This window comes from Ambystoma mexicanum, chromosome 12 (genome assembly GCF_040938575.1).
Source record: "Ambystoma mexicanum isolate Mex_15411 chromosome 12, UKY_AmexF1_1, whole genome shotgun sequence".
In the NCBI taxonomy this organism is placed as follows: domain Eukaryota; kingdom Metazoa; phylum Chordata; class Amphibia; order Caudata; family Ambystomatidae; genus Ambystoma; species Ambystoma mexicanum.
The window spans coordinates 490,477,822-490,498,789 of NC_090936.1; the positions used below are offsets into that span (position 1 = coordinate 490,477,822).

The 20,968-nt window shown below is 47.1% G+C and overlaps 1 protein-coding gene across 4 annotated transcripts in view; it reads left to right on the forward strand.

The window, feature by feature from the left end:
* Positions 1-20,968, forward strand: part of SLC13A4 (solute carrier family 13 member 4) — a 344,476-nt gene that overhangs the window by 304,444 nt on the left and 19,064 nt on the right. For all 4 annotated transcript variants that reach the window (XM_069628767.1, XM_069628768.1, XM_069628769.1 and 1 more), the window contains one exon: positions 19,237-19,398. In XM_069628767.1, the coding sequence (XP_069484868.1) occupies positions 19,237-19,398 (162 nt within the window). The remainder of the gene's footprint in view (positions 1-19,236; positions 19,399-20,968) is intronic.

The following is a 20,968-nucleotide window of genomic DNA, read 5'->3' on the forward strand; positions in this document are numbered from 1 at the left end:
TCTGCACCATCTTTCTTCTGCCTGGTCTGTTGGTCCACCTCTGCCTCCTGTGACTTCACCCGAACAACGCACGACTTCCTGTCTCCCAGATCTCCCTTTATATTGCCCTCCTTTCTCCCACTGGTTGTTCTTCCCCACTTCTTCCCAGACCAATCTTTCCCTGTTATCCCCACCCGGGAAGGGATATATACAACAGAGCATACAACATACACCCACACCTTTCTCGTGTGTGTGGGTCTGCAGCATTTCAGTATGGGGGCCTTGTTGGCTTGTGAATCTACTTGTTGGATTGGGGAGCCATTGCATGGCTCCACCGAGGTAGGCACAATGTTCCTGTGGCGCTCTAGGTGCGCGGTTCTCTGCCACTTCTGGTTCATGCTGTGGCTCCTCTTCACTGCGCCACCCCGTGTACGACCCCAAGTTGCGGCGCAGTCTCTCTCCTGAGCATTGAAATTGACTTTATAGATTGATTTGTGGTATTAACTGCTTCTGGGTGCAGGTTTTAAGGCAGGTGTACCACCGAAAGCACTAGGAAAGGGAAAGAAAAAAGAAATAATCTAAAGAAATTGTCTAAAAAGATCGGGTTTGAGAGCTTTCCCGAAATTCAGCTGGAGAGGTTATACTTTGTAGAGATAGAGGTAGCATATTCCATAGTCGAGGTTCATAGATGGAGAAATGTCTGTCTCCTCTATGGACGCATCGGGAAGGAGGTAGCTACAGTAAGCACTTGTCTTCTGATCGAATTGGGAATGCCAAATGATACTCAGAGATCTTATCTGACAAATAGGCCAGTGCAAGTCCATTGATATATTTAAATACAAGGCAGACAATTTTGAAGTCAATCTACTGCCCAACTGGCAGCCAATAAAGAGATATTCATAAAGCAGAGATCGTGGAGGCCTTGTGTAACATAAACTGTAAGTCTAACCACTGCAATGAAGCTGCCTCGAGGGAATACCTGATGAGATGCCATTGGCATAGCCAGCTTGCAGTTGACCAGGCAGCCCACCACCATGGAGTGATCAGTTGGGGTGATAAACGGAAGCGCATAAGGTATAGTAAATAGATTGTACAACAGAGACGACTTGATGTTCACATCCCAACTTCAATTGTCAGAAGTAACCTAAGTTCTTAACCTTATGAGAAAAAGATATGGGCACATCAAATAAACAGGGAGAAGAGGGGTGTGTGTTGAATCCCCCACAAAGTGTTTAGGCCCAAATAGATTACCTCCATCTTGGCCGGGTTAAGCTGAAGCTTGTTTCTCGTCATCCATTAATAAACTTCAGCAGTGCACTGGACCATACTATGAAGAAATTCTGCAGATGTGTTTACCCTCACATGTATATAATGCGTCAGCATATGGTGGTACAGAAGGCTCTATTTAGTGAAGATGGACATAAGCCTGGGACCATGCTAGCTCAAACTTTCCCTCCATAAATACTTCCCTGCTAGAGCCCTCCGCTCCTCTAACTCCAACTCTCTGCTGGTCAAACGCTTCATCAAGCAGACAGTGGGGGGCAGGTCTCCCTCTTCGGCTGGTGCATCGCTTTGGAACAGCCTTCCTGCCCCTCTCAGACTTGAGCCGGGCTTCCTTAAGTTCTGCAAACTTCGCAAAACTCTGCTTTTCGCTACCTCTTTCCCTCCTTCCCATCTTTGCTAATCACCCCACTGCCACTGAGACTGGTGGCCTGGTCCTCATGAATCGCGTAGGATTCTAGGCCCTCTACCCAGTTGACACTAGCACCCTCCACCCCCACAGCACTGCCCCCTGCTGGCTCCCTATCTGGCAGCTGTGCATCCCTCCCTGGGGTTCATCCACCGTAGCACATAGCCTGAGGCCTTCTCCCTGGCTGCCCTTGGCACTTTCCTCCCCTGGGCCCACCAGCATGTGTCCCTTCCCCCCCACCTATCCCTATCTCCTGCACTTCTCTTCACTGCACTTACACGTCTGAATGCCACAAGGCCTAGTAGGACCACGATTATTCATTTACTGTTCTCGCTATTGTTATTTGCTCCCCTTGTTCCCTCCCCATTTTGCCTTGTGGCCCCTGGAAACACTATTCTGTTGTATAGGCGCCTAACAAATGCTCAATAAATAAGTGGTTAGATGTGCATGTTAAACAGAAGTGGAGACAAAGAGGAGTCTTGTGGAACGCCAGAACATGTGGGGATAGACTCGGTGGGGTAACTCCCTACCATGACAAATTCAAAGAGGTCCACTAGAAAGGAGCAGAGCCAGTTTAGAGCATGTTCCGAGACTTCTGCCATGTCTGACACCCTGGGAAGCAAAATATCAGAATCCACAGCATCACATGCTGCAGACAAATCCAACATAATCAACAGCGTCACAGCGCCATCATCAGCATTTTTTAGAATATCATCCCAAACAGCAAGCAATGCAGTTTCTTTTCGAAGTAGAGGATGGAAGCCTGATTGAAAAGTGTCTAATAAGTGGAATTTCTCCACATGGGCTTGTACCTGGGAGGTGACCATCTTTTCCAGAATGTTGCCTGCCCAAGGTAGCCGTGCCACAAGACATTAATTCTATAAAGATTTCAGATCCAGAGATGGCTTTTTTTTAGCAGTGGAGTAACAGTGGAAGTTTTTAAGGCTTCAGGTACAAGCCCATGAGGACGCTTCCTCCTATGTGGCCAATGGGCGGCAGACGCTGCTTGATCCCAGCCATGGGAGCGACTATATGCGGGAGGACCGCCTGGGGGGGAGGTATATCTCGAGGAAATGGTGAGGTATGGTAGAGGAAACCACATACATCTCTTTTTCTTTTAGGGATGTTCACTCAATTCCCTAAACTCTAATGGCATATTGTCATACCACTCCCCAACCTTTTAGTGGATCTACTTTACTTTTTCCCCAGGATACCAGTAGGAATCACATGCTAGCCACTGGCATGAGGAAGAGAACAGGAGTCAGGACGGTTACTCCTAGTGAAACTCAGTATTCATTTCCTCAATACCATTTCGGAGGAAGATCTATAACCACTGGCACGAGGAGGAGACTAGGAATAGTAAAGACTACTCCCCAATATAGCTCAGCCTTTAATTCCTCAATACCAAGCAAGCGGAAAATCCATAGCCACTGACACAAGAAGAATGGCGGAGTAGTGATGAGTACAGGGACCGAGCATCAAGTGCAACGATCTGGTTGTTGGAGAAGAAATAGCTGAGCCGGGAAGTTTAATTACAACCCGAGCTCAGCTGAAGGAAGTCAAGGCAGTCATAGGAAGGAGAATAAGTGGAGGGAGCTGCAGACGTGGGTCTCCCTGCCAGTCAGGAACGCTGCCGAATACCACAGAGAGGAAAAAAGAGCTGTGGCAAACAGCAGAGAAGCCAACGTGTCCTCGGGAAGGAGGTGCTGGAGGTTTACCGCAGAGAATGGAACCACAGTGGGAACGGCGCATTGAGGTTCTACCTGATTACTGTGTGCCCCATTTTACAGAATCTGAAAATGTCGAATTCGAAAATGGTGGCACACAGTGACCACATGTGCTGCTTTCCTCTACCCCTTGCCCTGCCCTCCCTACTAACCTTTGCTTCCTCACACTTAGCTGTATTCCGATCTTTTCCTAGTCCCCTCGTCCATCCCCTGCAATGTAAGTCTCATTCCCCTAATGTGGGTAGTGACTTCCGTCGCAGGATCCCTTTTACTTTTTTAGTTCTTTTTGTTTTTTCCCGTGCCGCACTCCTCGCATTTGAAGTGGGGGACACCCCTGCTACCTTGATCCCATTATACCGAATACAGGGAGCGTAGGACACCCCCACAATCCCCGTTCAGTATAATGGGATTCGACATTTCAGCTCATGCCGAATGCGCAGTAATTGCTCATTCAGCATTTTCTTTCAGTATTTTGGGGCAATGCCCACACCGGAGAAGCAAATACGGCAGCAAGAGTGCGCTTGTCTGGGGGCACACCTAGCCAATTCAGCAGATCCAACAAAGAAGAAAACGCCGAAGGCAACCGGAAAGCCAAGGGAAAGTGAAAGGGTTGCCGGCGTACCGATACCATTACTTAGAGGCAATCCAAAAGGAAGGTGAGGAGATTCTAGGTAAGCCTGTACGTATTCTAAAATGCAATATAAATAAATGGGAAGGCGGATTTGTAAAAACCTATACCACGGCATGCAGATAAAGCAAGAAAGCAATTCAGAATCCATTGAACAGATGAAATTATTTGTCAAGCAAATTGTAAATGGAGAAATGAAGTCATACGTGACGAGGAATAGGAAATTGTGTAATAAAGTCCTGGTAGGGGACTATACCAGGCGAAGATAAGTTAATGTGTTTCAGTTATAAAGTCCTGGAATGAAAGTACGCCAGGTGAAGATAAGTTCCAGCGTTTTATATATAAGGTCCTGGCAGGAGAGTATGCCAGGTGAAGACAAGGGTGTATGAAATAGTGTATAAACTGTTCAAAGGAAAAGCCGTATATGAACTGTGAAGTGATTAGAGAAGAAGTTAAAGAAAAGTAATAACATTTTGAAGTGTGAATTGTAAACTGTGAAAAAAGTGCTGAAAGGAAAGGCCCCGACAAGAAAGGTGTCTTTGAAACTGGAAGTAAAGAGAAACCTTGGGGAAGGGAGCAAGTCCCACAAACTATGTGACTGCTCTGAGGAAAGAGAAAAGTCCTGTAGGAAAAAGTTGGTTCCTTTTGAAATTAGATGTTGAATGCAAAGAACCCAGGAAAGAAGGTTCTTTCAAGAACTGTGAACTTTGTCCGCGAAGAAAACCTTTTGTTGGATTGTGAAATTTTGTGTTGAACTTTGACCACTTTTGAATACTTTAAGAAGACAAGGAATATTACCCTTTGCACCTTATAGTTGTTTAGAGTGTGAGGGCCAGAATAGGATTACGGATACAGGACTTACTTTATTTGGACTTCTTGACATTGACAGCTTCATTAGCTTTTGGTTGAGGCTGGGAAATTCCTCCCAGATTAGGGATAGAGAGGCATTTTCCAACCCTTTTTTCATATAAATAAAGGTTTGTAGCCACAAACATGTCTCCTCTGTGTCCGTGTCTCATGACTTGATCATCACACCATGCATATGTTTTTAAGCAGGTGGATATGCTTCTACCGTGCTCCTTGTGATGGATGGATTCTGCCTAGATGCCCTATTCGTTGGGCAATATAGGGGTGCCAGGTGTTAGTTCATAGCATAGGGCAGCCATAGCACAGTGTGTGGTGTGGTGCTTGCTCTGGTTGAGGGATGGTCTAAAGGATCAGGTCATTTGCTAGAATCAAAAGGAAATGCAACCGTGGGGATGGATGTCATGCAATGATGGGACCAGGTGGTGAACCGGAACAGAGGATGCCTGCAAAAGCACAAAGACATTTGGGGAGGATGGAGGTGAGGGATGGGCGGGATGGGGAGGCAAGAGGGGAATGCTGGTAGGGAAGAGAGATGGGGGGTCTGGGGGTGCAGAGACAACCAGGAAGAGAGGGGAGTGAAGGGAGGTCAGGAAGGGGGTGATTGATGGAGGAGGGGGGATTAATGGAGGAGGGAGGCTCCAGGGATCCAGGACAAGGGGTTGGTGAACCAAGTATTCACTATTCTAATGAATGCTGCTGATGTTTGTGAATCATATTTTGGAATAAAACGCAACAAGAGGTTTGTTAAAAAACACAATTTTCTTTTTTTTTAAAGCAATGCATCCCAGGTCTCCATTAGAAGAAGCAATGTGAAATGAAAGAATAGGTGGGTCTTTCCTGCATATTAATCATATGGGACCATATGTCGAAATTGGGTGGGGATCAATGGATATGGTTGCCAGAATGCCAAATTTTAGAGCATCGTGGGTGTTGAGATATATAGAAACGGAATGCATCGGGTTACAAGACAACTTGCCTAGATTGGTAACCTGGGCCCACATAGGAGAAGTTTAAAATTGACTAGGAGTACAAGGCCAGTGGCCCGCTACCATTATGCATTTCTTAGAATGTGCAAGGCAAGCTGCAAGGATTAGGAAAGACGGATGAAGCACACAGCAACCATACAGATTTGTGAGTGGGTCGCTCTGCACCCAAAACATGACTGCTGAGGGTGCAGTAAAAGTGGGAGAATCATTTGGGTCTTCCGCAGATGACATGATATGATATGGCATTTATAACGCGCCTATACACAAGTGTTTCAAGGCGCGACGAGGCAATGGAGCGGAACAGAGGGAAGACATACAACGAGCCTACTAGGCCAGGTGTCATTCAGATCGCGCAAGGGAAGGGTGCCAGATGGATGGCGAATGGAGCTATGCATGTGAGCATGCTAAAATAAATCACAATGTGCAGTTGATTTAAATTGCTACACTATGAATGGGCAGATATGACTCCAGTGATTTTGCACCATCACACTGGAGATGCGAGTGCACCTCTGGGAAGGATTTGCATAAGCGGTGGGGGGCGCAGAGATATTAACATTCTGGCAGGTGGTAGTAGGCAGATTAGCGTGCTTCTTAGATTGGATTATGGAGGTGTTAATCAAACTGGGCTTACTCGGGCTTGCCAAGAAGAAAAGCTTGCATGAATGGTGCAACAAGTCACCTCCTGCCATGAGGCGCTAGCATGGGAAGGAGGTGTGGAAAACTGTAAGGAGGAAGTTAACAGAAAAAAAGGTTCCAAGGTTGTAAATAGAGTGGGAGAGCAGGGATAGAACTCAAATAGTCGAAAATTAGTTATTGGTTGCTTTTAACCCTTTGTGACGTAATATGGAAACGCATGGATACGGGCACTGAACGTACATTGATGTACATGCTGGTTTTTAACACACAGACATTTACTGAAGTTAATGAATGTGCTAATAATTTCCTGTTTTAATTAATATATAAATAAACAATAAAAAATGCCATAGAAAAACAGAGCATGAATGATTAAACAAAGCGCACATATGTTTTACGATGTGTCTTGCAGCATAATTATTTTCTGTCTTCTATAGCCAAAGTCATGAGTGCCATTTCCTGGCCAGCGCGAAAGACACACAGATCTGCAATGAACAGAGCATGCGAGTGGGTGGTGTTCCAAAACTGCACATGTTCACTGAAGCAGCCCATGGCCCTCATTACAACTGAGGTGCTAAGTGCACCAACTTTACCACCATGGTGTAAACTACGTTTACACCATGGTGGATGGCGGATTTACCGCCCCATTACAAGGTGAGTGGGGCGGTAAATCCCCATTTCCCATTTTCCCTTCCCCATTCCCATTTTTGCCCCATAGGGCATAATGGGAGTGGGGAAGGCGCTAATTACGGTGCCGTAATTAGCACCAAGGTGCCTTAGCACCATGGAACTTAACGCCTGCAAAAAGCAGGCGTTAAGGTGGGAATCAGGCGTTAAGGGTTAACGGTGGCGTTAACCCTTAACGCCTGAGTTGTAATGAGGGCCATGCCTTTAGTGTGGGATGTAAGGAACTCATGGTGGCAACAGTAGACACACACAAGTGACCACAGTTCAAGGGTGTTTATTAAACCGTACAGGTAGGTTCCAAAAACGCCTAATCCAAACCTAAATCTAAAATGGGAGCAAGCTACGACCATCAAATAATAATAAGGCAGTCCGAGTGGCGTCTTGTCAAATAAAAGGGCCTATACTAAAAAAAGAAATATATTGCCAATCCTTACAACTAAATAAAAAAAAAAGTGTGGGATAGGGTTCACAAGAAAGAAGTGTTCACAAAAGATAATTCAGGATGTAGTAGCCCGGGGTCTCCCTTCCCCACGTTTTGAGCATGGGACAAGGCGGGACATGAATACAGCACACTCTCAAGCTTTCCCAGCACAAGACTATAATTCCGTTCTCAGGTATCAGGACCTCCAGTGGTTAAATCTCTTTTCTACAGAGTCTCTTGCCACCGAGGATCTGATGTGGTCAAAATAACAAACAAAAAGTTCCTGTCTGTATATATGTGTGTTGGGTGATGACTTTTCACCCCTGGATCCCCTCTTCCGGGCTCATATCAACAGAAAGTTCCTAGCAAAATCAGGAACTTCAGTGGTTAAGTTTCTAGCTTCCGAGGACCTGATCGGTTCAAAATAATAAACAAAGGGGGTGCTGTGGCGCACAACCAAAATGGCTGTATAAAGAGAGAGCTCCAGTGCAGCTGTTGCTTGCTTGGCATTGTCCTACGTATTCCGGAATTAATAGTGCCTGAACATCGATCATAGCCTGAGCGGAGTGGCTGTGGCATACTCTGGGGAAAAATCAGACCGATTGGGCTGCCATAGCTACTTTTGCAGACTGTGACCCTAGTGAATCTGGGCCTGCGGGTCCACGTCTGCCATGTGGGGAGCAGACGTGGAGACGCTGCTGTGACCAAGCAGTGGGGAGACATCTCGGCAGACCACACCAACGGGGACTGCTGCAGGCATTGAGGACCTGACTTGCTGCGCTACAGCAGCGAAAACTGCCCTAGGGCGCGTGGGATGGTGAACTCCTAGACAGCAGTGGCCCACTGCGGTCATCGGATTCCTTCACCACAGAAACCCACCCCCGACCCATTGTCGGGTGACTGGCGGCATAATGGAAGACTACGCCCGCAAGACAATCCAACACGGTAGGTGCACTCCTGCCTCACATTGTCCTTCATTGTGGGATTGACAGACCCACTAAAATAGGGACAGCCTTACCCGCTGCTGATTCAAGGCCAACACTAATAATATAAACGTATGCTGGCGCCCATCTGGACTTGAAGACACCAATGCCAGCTCTCTCCCTGCTAACCACAGGCTGACCCACATTTGAGTTCCCGCATCATCAGCCCTCTTTCACTTGCGGACCGTTCTGACACAGGGGAGCACGCTGGTGACATCTGCTGTGACACGCTTTCTGCTGCTCCTGCTCCCTGTTGCGGCGAGGTGTGGACTCCCTCCTCTGCTGTTGTGGCCTGGTCCCCCGGGATACTGTCTGAGCCATGGGTGCGGCGGCTCCCCCGTGCTCCACAGCTGCATTGCGGAGCTGATCCCTGCTGGGTCAACCGCCCCTCCAGACGCGGGGCACTCCTATGCCGGCCCTACCCATGCAGCAATCTGCCTACAGTGCCTAAGGGCCACCGGCGTGCCATAACTGAAGGTGCTACTTAATAAACACTATGCCGCCATTCTCCTGCAGAGTTGACAAATTCAGGAGCATCGAGGGCCGCACTGCCCATGGAGTAAGAAAACCTCTGTTGTTCAAGATACATGACCTGACAGTGGCAGGGCAGAGACCTGATTGCACGGCTGGGCTGAACTCAGTGACAGGACCAGCTCAGATGTGTCAGCCCACCAGTGACGGTGTGCTGCCACATGACTTATGCTAGAACCTCAGTCTTTATACTTAACACCTACTTGTGCATCAACCCCAGGGAATGTAAGGTGAACCACTTTTAACAACCACTACTCCAGACGGATGACCCTTGAATCACCTGCGAACCAGAAGACCTCAGTCTAGTGTGCGGCGGTGGGCGGAGCCCACCCGACCTGAGAGCAGCGGCACCCCTCCATTGAACTGCACCCGACAACTGAGTATTGCCTGGAGAGCAGCCCGTGAGTGCCCACTTACCTGGTGCCGACCATCCCACGCCCACCAAGAGACCCTGGTGTCAACCCCCTCCCACCCGGGTGGGCTGCCCACGCTCAAACACAATGATGAAAGGAGCTGGCAAAAAGCAAAGTTCAATGCATATGTTCAACAAAAATGCAGCAAAGGCAACGGAAAGTACGGGTGACTCGAATACTGAGGGCTCTGGCGACTCCCCTGGGCCCAGCCCGAATCCCGAGAACCTAGCGAACTCCAACAAATGATGGAGTACATGCGAGAGGTATTCACCACACTTCATTCGAAGCTTGATGACATGAGCGGCACAATATGCTCCATCAAAGCACGTATGGACATATGGCCAAAACAGATACTCGCATCACCGAGGTCGAGAATAGGGTGGGCACTACTGAACATGAGGTGAGCACACTCAGAGGGGACATCACGTCTTTAACAAAGCAGGTGCAGAACATCAAAAAGAAGAATGAAGACCTAGAGGCCAGATCAGGCCGCAACAATATAAGGATCATTGGTGTACCAGAAAACAACATAGAGGGGTCAATGGAAGATTGTGTGGAACAAATACTGATGACCTTGCTGGACAGCCCCAGGCTATCAGCGCAATTCACCATCAAACGTGCGCACCTCACCCTTGCCCCAAATCCTAAACCTGGTGCCCCCCCTTGCCCTATAATTGCTCAAGTGTTAAATTACTGAGACAGGGATGCACTGCTCCGCGCTGCAAGAGCTAAGGGTGAACTACTGCTGGGCTCCTACAGGGTCCATTTATACCCAGACTTCTCTACATCGGTACAACAGGAGTGTAAATAATGTCTTGCAGCCAAGAGAAGACTACGGGACAACAACATAAAATATGCTATCCTCTACCCCGCCAAACTCTGTATCGAACACGGTGGCAAAGTCTACTTTTTCACACTAACCGAGGAAGCCATGCGCTTTATTGATGAACACTACCCTGGATGAGGATAGTGGTCACTTGGCCCTGCCGAAGCTCACTGGCAAATCCTGATTGGCACATTGGAAAAGCGGCAGCTCTGGGTGACACTGTTCATTTTTTTTTCCTTTTCTTGCACTTATTGTATCCTGACTACCACCTAGGCTGCCATAAGACCGGAAATCCACTGTTTAGTAATTTCATAGTTGAGCCAGCTGCGCTGCACAGAAGCAGTCAGTGTACAGCCCCCATGCAAGGCTGCAAAGGTTGTTGGGTTGTTCATAAGGGGGATGTCATCTGTCTGATTGGGAGAGTGATGGGGTTGGGGGAGTTTGGGGTAAAGTTAAAAGTGTTTGACGTGTATTTTTGTATCAGTCACGAGTACAGCTGCCATGTCGGTGAAAATCACAATCATCGAATGTATACGCCAACTCTAACAACCTATTAGTTTAAGCATAGCTTAGATGGGGGATGACCAGAAACATAGCATCACAGCAGCCTACGCTCACTACTCGAACAAATCGGATAGGTAGTAAGCCATTGCACTTAGTTAGCTGGAACATTCGGGGGTTAGGCAACCCGATAGAAATGCGGCTCCTACAACTTTACCTTGAACGACATAAAACACACGTCCTGTTTCTGCAGGAAACGCACGCACTGGCACGATCCTGTGAAGCTTTTCCAAGACCTGGGGCCTGCAGCGCTTCTACACTACATATTCAACTCAATGCAGTGGAGTCATGACTCTCATACAGAAATCTGCCCATTACATGTTGGTTCATCTTGATCTCACTCGTCCCGACACTGGTGCCCGACTTAGGAGTTGCCTGGAGGACCTGGGAACATGGATGGCCTTAAATTCACTCAAACTTAATGGGAACAAGACATAGGTCTTGGTTGTGGGCACTACTAGTCCCCTTTCCTACTGGACCCCTAACTTCTGGCCCTCCTCTCTTGGCCTGTTCCCCCTTCCGTCAACCTCTGTGAAAAATCTTGGGGTTAAGCTCTCCTCTTCTTTACCTATGGCTGAACCGGCTGCTGCTGTCATTAAAACTGGCCATTTTAAACTCTATGTATTGAGGAAGGTTCTTCCTTTCATCCCCGCCCAATTCCACGCTCCTGTGGTTGCGGCTCTAGTTTTTAGCACAGTTGACTACTGCAACTCACTGTATCTGAGCCAACCTGCCTATATTATAAATAGACTTCAGCTGCTTCAAAACGCAGCTGCTAGAGTAGACTCCTGTCTCTTGTACTGACATGTCGCCTGTGCTCAGAGAACTTCACTGGCTTCCTGTGGAGAAGCGCATCTTGTTCAAATCACTGTGCATTGTCCACTGTGCCTTCTATAAACAAGGAGCTGAATACCGCCAGGAAAAGTTCTCCCAATACGTACCTTCAAGTACCCTCCGATCTCAGTCTGCTCTACTGCTATTGGTTCCTTGTATCAGGCTAGCTAGGATGGGGGGACGTGCTTTCTCTGTGCTGGCCGCTAGGTCCTGGAACAGACTCCCGTTTACACTACGTGCCACTATTGACCAACTCTCTTTTCAACATTCTCTCAAAAGTCTGCTCTTGTTCTTCCTCCTCTCTCAGCGCCATGGTGCCCTTTGGTGTACGTGCACTTTATAAATTTGCCTAACATAACATACATATTAGAGTGCCCACAGACCCATCGGGACGGTATATTCTGCTGCATGGGAAACCACACGGGCTGGGGGTGCTGATACTTAACACATACGGTTCCAACATTGATGACCCCGATTTTTACATTGGCTTGCTAGGCACACTGAATCAATACCCCCTGATACCATAGACCATGACCTGGACAGATCTGGTGCTTGCCCTCGCCAGCCTACTAGGGCTGCTCAGGTGCTCCGGGAAGGGTTCAGAGACCTCAGGCTAATGGACGCATGAAGAGTACTTAACCCAGGGACACAGTGCTTTTCATACTACTCCACAGTCCATGGCTCCCGCTCCCGTATAGACAGGTGGCATATCTCTGACACTATGGGCCTCATTAGGACCCTGGCGGATCGGGTTTCCGCCAGCGCTAATCGCGGCGGACCCGTCCGCCGTACTACGAGTTCCCTTAGCGCCATGGAGGTTTTCTCCGCCTGGTTTTACCAGCCGGAGAAAACCATGGCGCTACGGGACCTCGTTGTTAATTACGCCACCGTATTTTACGGTGGCGTAATTAACTCCTTCCCCACTCCCATTATACCCTATGGGGCAAGAATGGGAATGGGGAAGGGCAGAATGGGGATTGGGGATTTACCGCTCCGCCGAGGTCGGAATGGGGCGGTAAATCCGCCAACCCCCATGGCGCTATCGACGGCTTTCCGCCGTGCTTCGCGGTGCATTTAGCACCGCGAAATCCGCCTGGGTCCTAATGAGGCCCTATGATTGGCAATCTAAGCAGGCAGATATTCTACCCCGAACTTTTTCTGATCACTCCTCGGTAACACTAAAGATATCCTTAGTGTCCGCACCCAGCAGGGGCATGGGGTGGAGGCTCAAGCCACAATCTCTGCTAGACCCTGTGTTCAAAGCCAAGTTAGCTAAGCACATTGACATGTACTTTGAATTAAACAGGGGCATGGTAGACACGCAGGCAACACTTTGGGAAGCCTTCAAGACGTATATTCGAGGGACGGCCCTGGCCTCTGAGGCTGGTATACTTAAATGTATACATAGGGACTTACAGCGTAGTGAGACCCATTTACAGAGTCTGGAAGAGGAACTAATAGCAACACCTAGTAATCACATCCTAGGGGAGATTAAAAATGAGCTAGATATGTTCCAGCAACATGAGGACAGAGACATGAAGTTCCTGAGTGGCCCTAATCAGGCAAGGAGGTACAGTGAAAGCGAGAGGCCTGCTAGGCTCCTTGCAAGAGTGGTTAGCCAATTCCAGGGCAGCCACCACATCTCTGCCATATTGAGCGCTTCAGGGACACTGGTTTATACCTCGGAAGAGGTGAGCCAGGATTTGCACGCATTCTATACAAAGCTACACGCCAACTCTGACACAGTAACCACTAGTGCTATAAATTATTACCTTGACAGCCTCCTGCTCTTGTCCCTGTCGGCAGACACCAGGGCTGCCCTAGACAACCCCATGACCCCTGATTAAATCTCCCATGCCATTGACGAGCTACCTACTGGTAAAGATCCTGGCCCGGATGGCTTGTCACTGGAATTTTATTAACTCTATAAGCCTTGCCTTGTCCCGGTACTATTAGAAATGTGGTCTGAATTCCTAATATCTGGCGTGCTTCCTCCTACCCTCCGTGAAGCAGTGACACTGTACTGTTGAAGCCTGACAAGCCCCTCAAACAGTGTAGCTCCTACCGACCCCTCTCCCTTATTAACTCTGACATAAAAATCAATCAGGGTTCGTTCCTGGCAGGTCCACTGCGCTAAATTTATGGAGGCTATTTAACACACTGGTGCATATAGACCCCAGTGCGCAAGTGGTGGCCGCGTCCTTAGACATACAAAAAGTGGTTGATTCAGTTTCTTGGCAATTCATGTGGGCAGTGCTAGAGAAATGCAATTTCGGCCTGCTCTTCATCTCATGGGTCAAACTACTATATGCACATCAGATAGCAAGGGTAAACGTCAATGGTACCTTAACACCTCTAATTATCTAATTACAATATGCAGGGGGACCAGGCAGGGCTGTCCTCTGTCACCTCTACTATTCGCCATAGTGATGGAGGCACTAGTAGATGATGTACGTAGTAAACACATCCACAGGGGTATTAGACTCACAATGGAACCCAAAACCATTTCACTATATGCCGACGATGCACGTCTCTTCATACGCGACCCCACCGCTCACCTGGCACCCACAATGCAGAGTGTCCATGTATTCGGAGTCATGTCTAGATTACGAGTCAACTGCACTTATTCTGTACTATTTCCCTTAACGGACTGCATCTCCGCCCCCACACCCCACCCGAATGATCTCATATGTTTCACTTGGGCACCATCCGAAATAAATTACCTTGGGATAACGGTAACACGACACAAAGCTACCCTTTATTCACATTACCTCAGAGACTACCTACCTCAGTTGCACACCAACCTTCACTCCTGGGCAAAGCTCCTTATTACTGTTGCAGGCCGAATCTCGATCCTTAAAATGCTACTCATACCAAAACTGCTATATTACTTTGTGAACGTACCGTTGTGGCCCAGAGCGGCATTTTTTGAAACACTAGCCAGGGCGATAAACGGCTTTATGTGGCACTTGGGCGCAGTGCATCTCAAATGGGACAAGCTGGCCAGGCCTTACGAGAACAGAGGCTTTTCGGCCCCTCAATTTGAGAAGTACTGGGTGGCTGCTCAAGCTCAGTATGCAGCCTACTGGTACGACACAGGCGCGACTCACCCCCATTTAAAATAGGAAAGATATGCTGCCGGCACCAGTGACTTATGTTCACTTGTACTCCATCCACGCATCGAACCATGGACAGATATAGACCCAGTCACGGTAACGGCTTTAGCGTGGGAGAAAATGTGGAAGACGCTGAAAAACCCCAGGCCCTACCATAAAAATATGCCTCTATGGAACTTCGTCCCATCACTTCCTCACATAAGTAAGGCTGATGCACAACAGTGGGCCGACACCAGTTACGCCACATTGGGGGATGTATATGGAGAAAACTTCTTTGTTGAATTCAGAGATTTGCCCGAGCTCCCGTGAAATGATTACAGTATGCCGGGCTACGCGGGGCAATTAAGCATAGATGGGGCACGTTCCCGATACAGCCTCCTGACGAACCCCTATTTTATATTGTAATGATGGGTATTACTCACGGAGGGATGGTTTCCAGACTGTATGGGGTGCTGCAGAGCCGTGTCTGTGCACCACTGACAGGTCTTAGAAAAGCTTAGAACAGGGATTTAGGAGAGTCTGTTAGAGATGAGAGGTGGGAATCCATGTGCCGTCAAACACACCAGGTGTCCTTTAATACAAAATTCCAATTGATTCAGTTCAAGGTCTTACACCGCTTCCATTACACCCCCACCCGGCTTCACCGAATCTCACACAGTCACCCGTCCACATACCCCAGATGCACAGCAAGTCATGCAGACTACATACATATGTTGTGGAGTTGCCCGGGGCTGGAGAAGTTTTGGTCTGGAGTCTGTAACACCATGTCAACCATGCTAAACATCGAACTCCGCCCCTCCCCAATGAGCTGCTTGTTTCATCAGTTTGAGCATTTACACAGCCCCATCCGCAAACTGGAAAGCCTCAGTTTGTTGGTATTGGTCAGATGTATCCTTTTTGTATGGCTGCGGCCAGTCACCCCTACTGTCTCCCAATGGCTAAAAGCGGTTGCGTGGGCATCTGACATGGAAGAGCACTGGACTGTATTGCAACCGATAAACTCACGCCCCAAGGACATATGGGGCCTCATTATGACCCTGGTAGAATGGGTTTAACAGCGCCGGTAAAGGAGGGCAGGATGGGGAAAAGGTGTCAGCATCAGTGTCCCACTTCCACTCCCTGAAGTTCCTCCATCCAGGAGGTCCTCCCTCACTGGTCCATCGCCAAGAACTGGATCCAATAGTGATGGCTGTGTCTTGGCCACCTTGATGACAGATCCCCAGGGACTAGTTAGGGAGATACCTTCAGGTTTCTGACAGGGCTCAGGTGGCAAACGTGGGGCATGCACATCGTCATTCTTAACATGGTGTGTGAGGCACTACCCATCATTGCAAAGGGCCAGTTTGGTTCACATTCATGTGGATTGTGCGTCTGCCAAGAAACCTTTATTTGGAGACCAGGATTTGTCATATAATTCGTGCACTAGGTTCTTTCATTACACACACTGGTTGAAATGTGTTATTTTATTATTGCACTGTTGACAAATCACTCACAGTACCTTTTTCAGTGCCAAATAGAAGTTTTAAGCTTTCACCTTGTTTTTCAAAACACAACCTTCACTCAGTATCTGGAATGTCATTACATGGCCTGTATTTAACCTGCAAATAAAGTTTTACAACATGTGTAGAGGTTTGTTTAATAATGCAACAGCCCTCTTGTTACAAGTTTGGCAGTGTGTTAAAGCAGTGGTGATAAGTCTATTACGGCACCTTTTTTTTAGCAGTAATAGTGTTACCGCCATTTTTCCAGCACTGCCAAATTATAGGTTTTGGCAGATTTGCTGTTGATGGAATTACCGCAACCGCAGAGTAAATCTACTGATTTTTTGATGAAAAGTGAGGATTCACCTCAGCTAGTTGCTGGAGGTAAATCTTTCACTTTACCTCCAAAAATAATCGGATTTACCATGCAGTTATTCCGCCAGCTGTAAATCCACCCAAGATCCCCATGGAGTCCTATGGACTCAAAAAATGGAGAATTACACTGCCCTACCCCCTCTTCTAATCCCATGGTAACTACACGTGAACAAGTTGTGGTAACAGTTTGGGGGTGGCATATTTACAGCTGAATTACCATTAAAGTCATAATGAGGCAAAACGTGTTTAACAGAAATAATCCAGCCTTGGTCTGACGTCTACACCCTTCAAAGTAAAGACTGTATTTATATTTCAAAAGAAAACATGACGCTGAACAATGAACAATGAAAAACATGATGCATTTGCCTGGATAATTTACCATTATAAGAATACATGTGAAGTGTGACCATTTTGAAAAGTTTTTTGCATATTGAGAAAAAGTCTACATGTCAGTCAGTCATCTAGTTATTCACATAACACCCAATGTTGAGCATATGAAAACAGCAACCCGCTAAATAAATCTGGTTATGGGAAGGGACCAGTAGCGTTGTTAGGGGGAGCTGGGTGGGGCTATAGCCCTGGGTCTTTTGGTTGTAGCCCTGCATAGAAACTCAGGGGAAACAACAAAAAGGCTAGTTAGCCCCGAGCCCTAACAGTCCCGACATTAGCGCTAGCTAGCCCCAGGTCTTTCCCAGACGTAGCAATGCCACCTGAGAGAGACCCAGATAATGGACCATGACATCTCAGTGTCATAACTAATGCACCGATATAGGAAATAACAGTCATCTGGTATAAAGTGGAAAGCGCACAATAGCACTAACGGATAAGGATAGGCTGGTAGGAGACATGTTGTGTAAAGGTATGCCTGAGTCAACCTCATTAAGTAAGCTCTGAAATTGAGTGGATACACAGCTTCCTGAGTATCCTGATGAGCAGGTGGTTCTATGTGGAGCAGTAGAGCTGAACAGGACCACTAACTACTTCGAGAAAGTAGCTGGGGTAGAAGCATTTTAGATAGCCTTTTTTCGTCGGGACCATCCTCTAATATTTTGTCATTTTGTCAATTTTTCCAAATTCTAATTGTATTCTTTTATCGATATTTTTTAAGCTTGAATTAGACTTCAAATGCAGTTTACCATAGTTTCTTTGTCATGGTCTCTGAAACCTATGATAGCCATGCTTTATTTCTGGTAGTATAGCTCCTGACTTTCCTCTGTAATGCAGAGAATCACTGAGCTATGATGTGATGCAAGTCTTGGCAAAGCACATTTCAATACATACATTCCTTCTTCCATTTCCCCTACCCAAGATAAGTGGACCCACATATCCCATATCCTAGCATGTGTCTATAACAGTTTTACCTGTATGTTTAATTCATGGATTTAGATTGTGTTAGTTCATTGCCCATTCAAGTGATGGGCCAATGATTGAGTTGTTTAGCCCATTCCATCTCACGGCTTTACATGTCTCTGGCATATCATTACCTGACTACTGCCACACCGATAGCACTACTGTGAGCATAGTATTAGTTTTACTGTGTCTTATTTGAGGTTGCTATACCCATTATTGATTGGCTAGAGGCTTTACATTCCCAGAAGTAAATAGGAGGAGAGGAGGATGCTAGGACTATATTCAACTACAATATTGCTAATGTTGGGATTATTTATTATTGGACTATGCTTTTCTCAATGCCCATAAATTATCTCAATAAGAGAATAAATATACATAAATGGCAAATTAAAAGAGTTGGTACATTCTGTTTGTGTTTCTATTCATGAATATAAAGTGGCACTGTATTGCAAGAATAAATGCATGTTGTTTTAGTGCTAAAACTGTGAAAGGAAGTTTTTGATGACGTCTAATCATTGATGCAATTGAAATAAGAATTGGTCCACAGGTGTTCTGTGGTGGGCCCACGACAAATTTGCTGTCCAATAGTAAACTTGTGAGGTGCTGAGGTGTACAGGTTTTTCTTGTGCCAGGCACGGAAATACAATGCTCTCCAGGGACCTCCATTGAGTAGAATACTATCATCCTATGCCGCAAAACCTGCCACAGCCCCAGTTGACCATTTTGACCACCTTTTAAACAAATTCTTATTAGTCTTTATAACATGCTAAACTTCGCCAGTTTCTTAGTGGCAGACCAGTGATTCAACCCATTGTGCATGGAATCATCTTGTTCCAAAGACTATGTTGCCCCTGGGCTATCCTCACCCTTTGGGGTAGAAATTATATTCTGGCAATCTGAAATTATGGGTATCATGACAATGTATTAGATATCTGTGGCCAGTACGAAAATCACATCTAGCATAATCGTTTGGGTCAAATAGACACCATGTTGTTTATCGTCTCATTACACATCAATCCAAACATTTCCTTAATTTCACTAAGTAGGGCACGCTCCTCTCAGAAATGTAGTACCCACACATGGCTCTTAGTATGGAAACAAAGAGGGGAGACTTTGCAAAGTCATATGTTTTCTTCTCCTTTTTGTAGACTTCTGGTCTCTCCACATGGATCGGACGGCAGATGGAGGGCCTGAGCAGCCTTCCATATTGGGCTGTCACTATGTTTGCCTGCCTGCTGGTCTCTGCAGTGACTGAATTTGTCAGTAATCCTGCCACTGTTACCATCTTCTTGCCCATCCTCTGCAGCCTGGTGAGTACTTTAGTGTCTGTGGAGACCAATGTGATGTTTAGCTATGTGTCTGTAGGCACAACATCTGACTTTTATTCACAGCACTGCTGCTTACACACTGCTCACCCCCACAGCCCTACTGCATAGCACTAGTAATACTCACATCCTGTATACGCTGTGGCTCCCCAGTGCTATGTTTCATCCACACTGCCAATCCTCAGAGGCATACTTCCAATACACTGTGCATCCTCCCAATGTGCACTGTGTATACACTGCACCCTTAGCATCCCAGACCACACAGTGTTTGAAGCATAGTGACACCCCCAGTCCTGTTTACACACTGGGTCACCTACAACACAGCTTCTTGCACACACTGAATTCTAGCAGCACCTCTTTCAAGTGAATTGTATCTGAATTATATACACTGTGCATGCATACAACCATTCTGTGCAAATACTTCACATCGTCATAGTCATGTATCTTACACACTGTATCACCTAAGGCCCTTCTTATTACACACACTGTTTCTCCGTACACACTAGCCAGGCACACTGCCCTGCTTCATACACTCTGTGCATCCTCCTATGCCTGTTTGCAGTGTACTTCCACGCCTTACATGCTCATGCCACTTCTGCCTATGCAGCTTGCAGTATCACAGTCTTGTTTCCTGCACACTGTATGGTCATGCACCACAGCTGCCATTCATAGCAAACTTTAGCAGTCAAAGAGATGTGGCTGTGCACACACAGATACCGTCCAACCCGGACGTGCTCAGCTGTGTACTCTTGATGCAAAAACTGAAATTCAAAGAACAAAGTGCAGCCACACTCACTTGTGGGGGTCAGTTTGGAAAAATTGACTTTTTATCTGCAGCAGTAGAGTACCACTCTGGGAAACAGACGGTGTGCGTATTCTGCGGTGTGTGGCTGCTGCAGAAGCTACCTGCAAGCAACAAGCAAAGGACTGTGGCTGCAGATAACAGTTCTGTGGGGCTGCAGACATGTTTCTGTGCACCAGGGACTGCTTTTCACTTGAGCGATTTTGTACTATGCTATATTACAAGCAAAATTCAAGATCGCGCTGCTTGCACAAGGTGCAACTTCACAACATTGGGCCTCATTACGACCCAGGCGGTAGAGGGTTAACGGCACCAGTAGAGATGCCGGCGCCGTTAACCCTCTACCGCCTCATTACGAGGTCTGCTCGCGGGTCCCGCCAAGGACGTCTGGTAAAACCATGCGTCCTTAGTGGGACCCGCTAGCAGATCAGGATGCTAACAATAGGCCCGTCATTAACAGGCCCGTTGTTAGCATCCTCCCAGTTCCCATTGAGCCCTATGAGGGCTCAAATGGGAAAGGGGATGTACCGGAACCGGGGCCCGGGAATAGGAATTACCGGGCCCTCCAAGGTCGGAATGGCCCGGTATTTCCCCATTCCAGGAACCGGTACCCGGTATGGGGGTAGCCATGCCGCTAAAAGCGTCATGGCTACCTCCACACTCATAATGAGGCCCATTGCATCCACTGTGCCAAATTATGACCTATCTTTCTTTTTTTTATTGTGTTATCGTTCATAGAACTTTTTACAAATA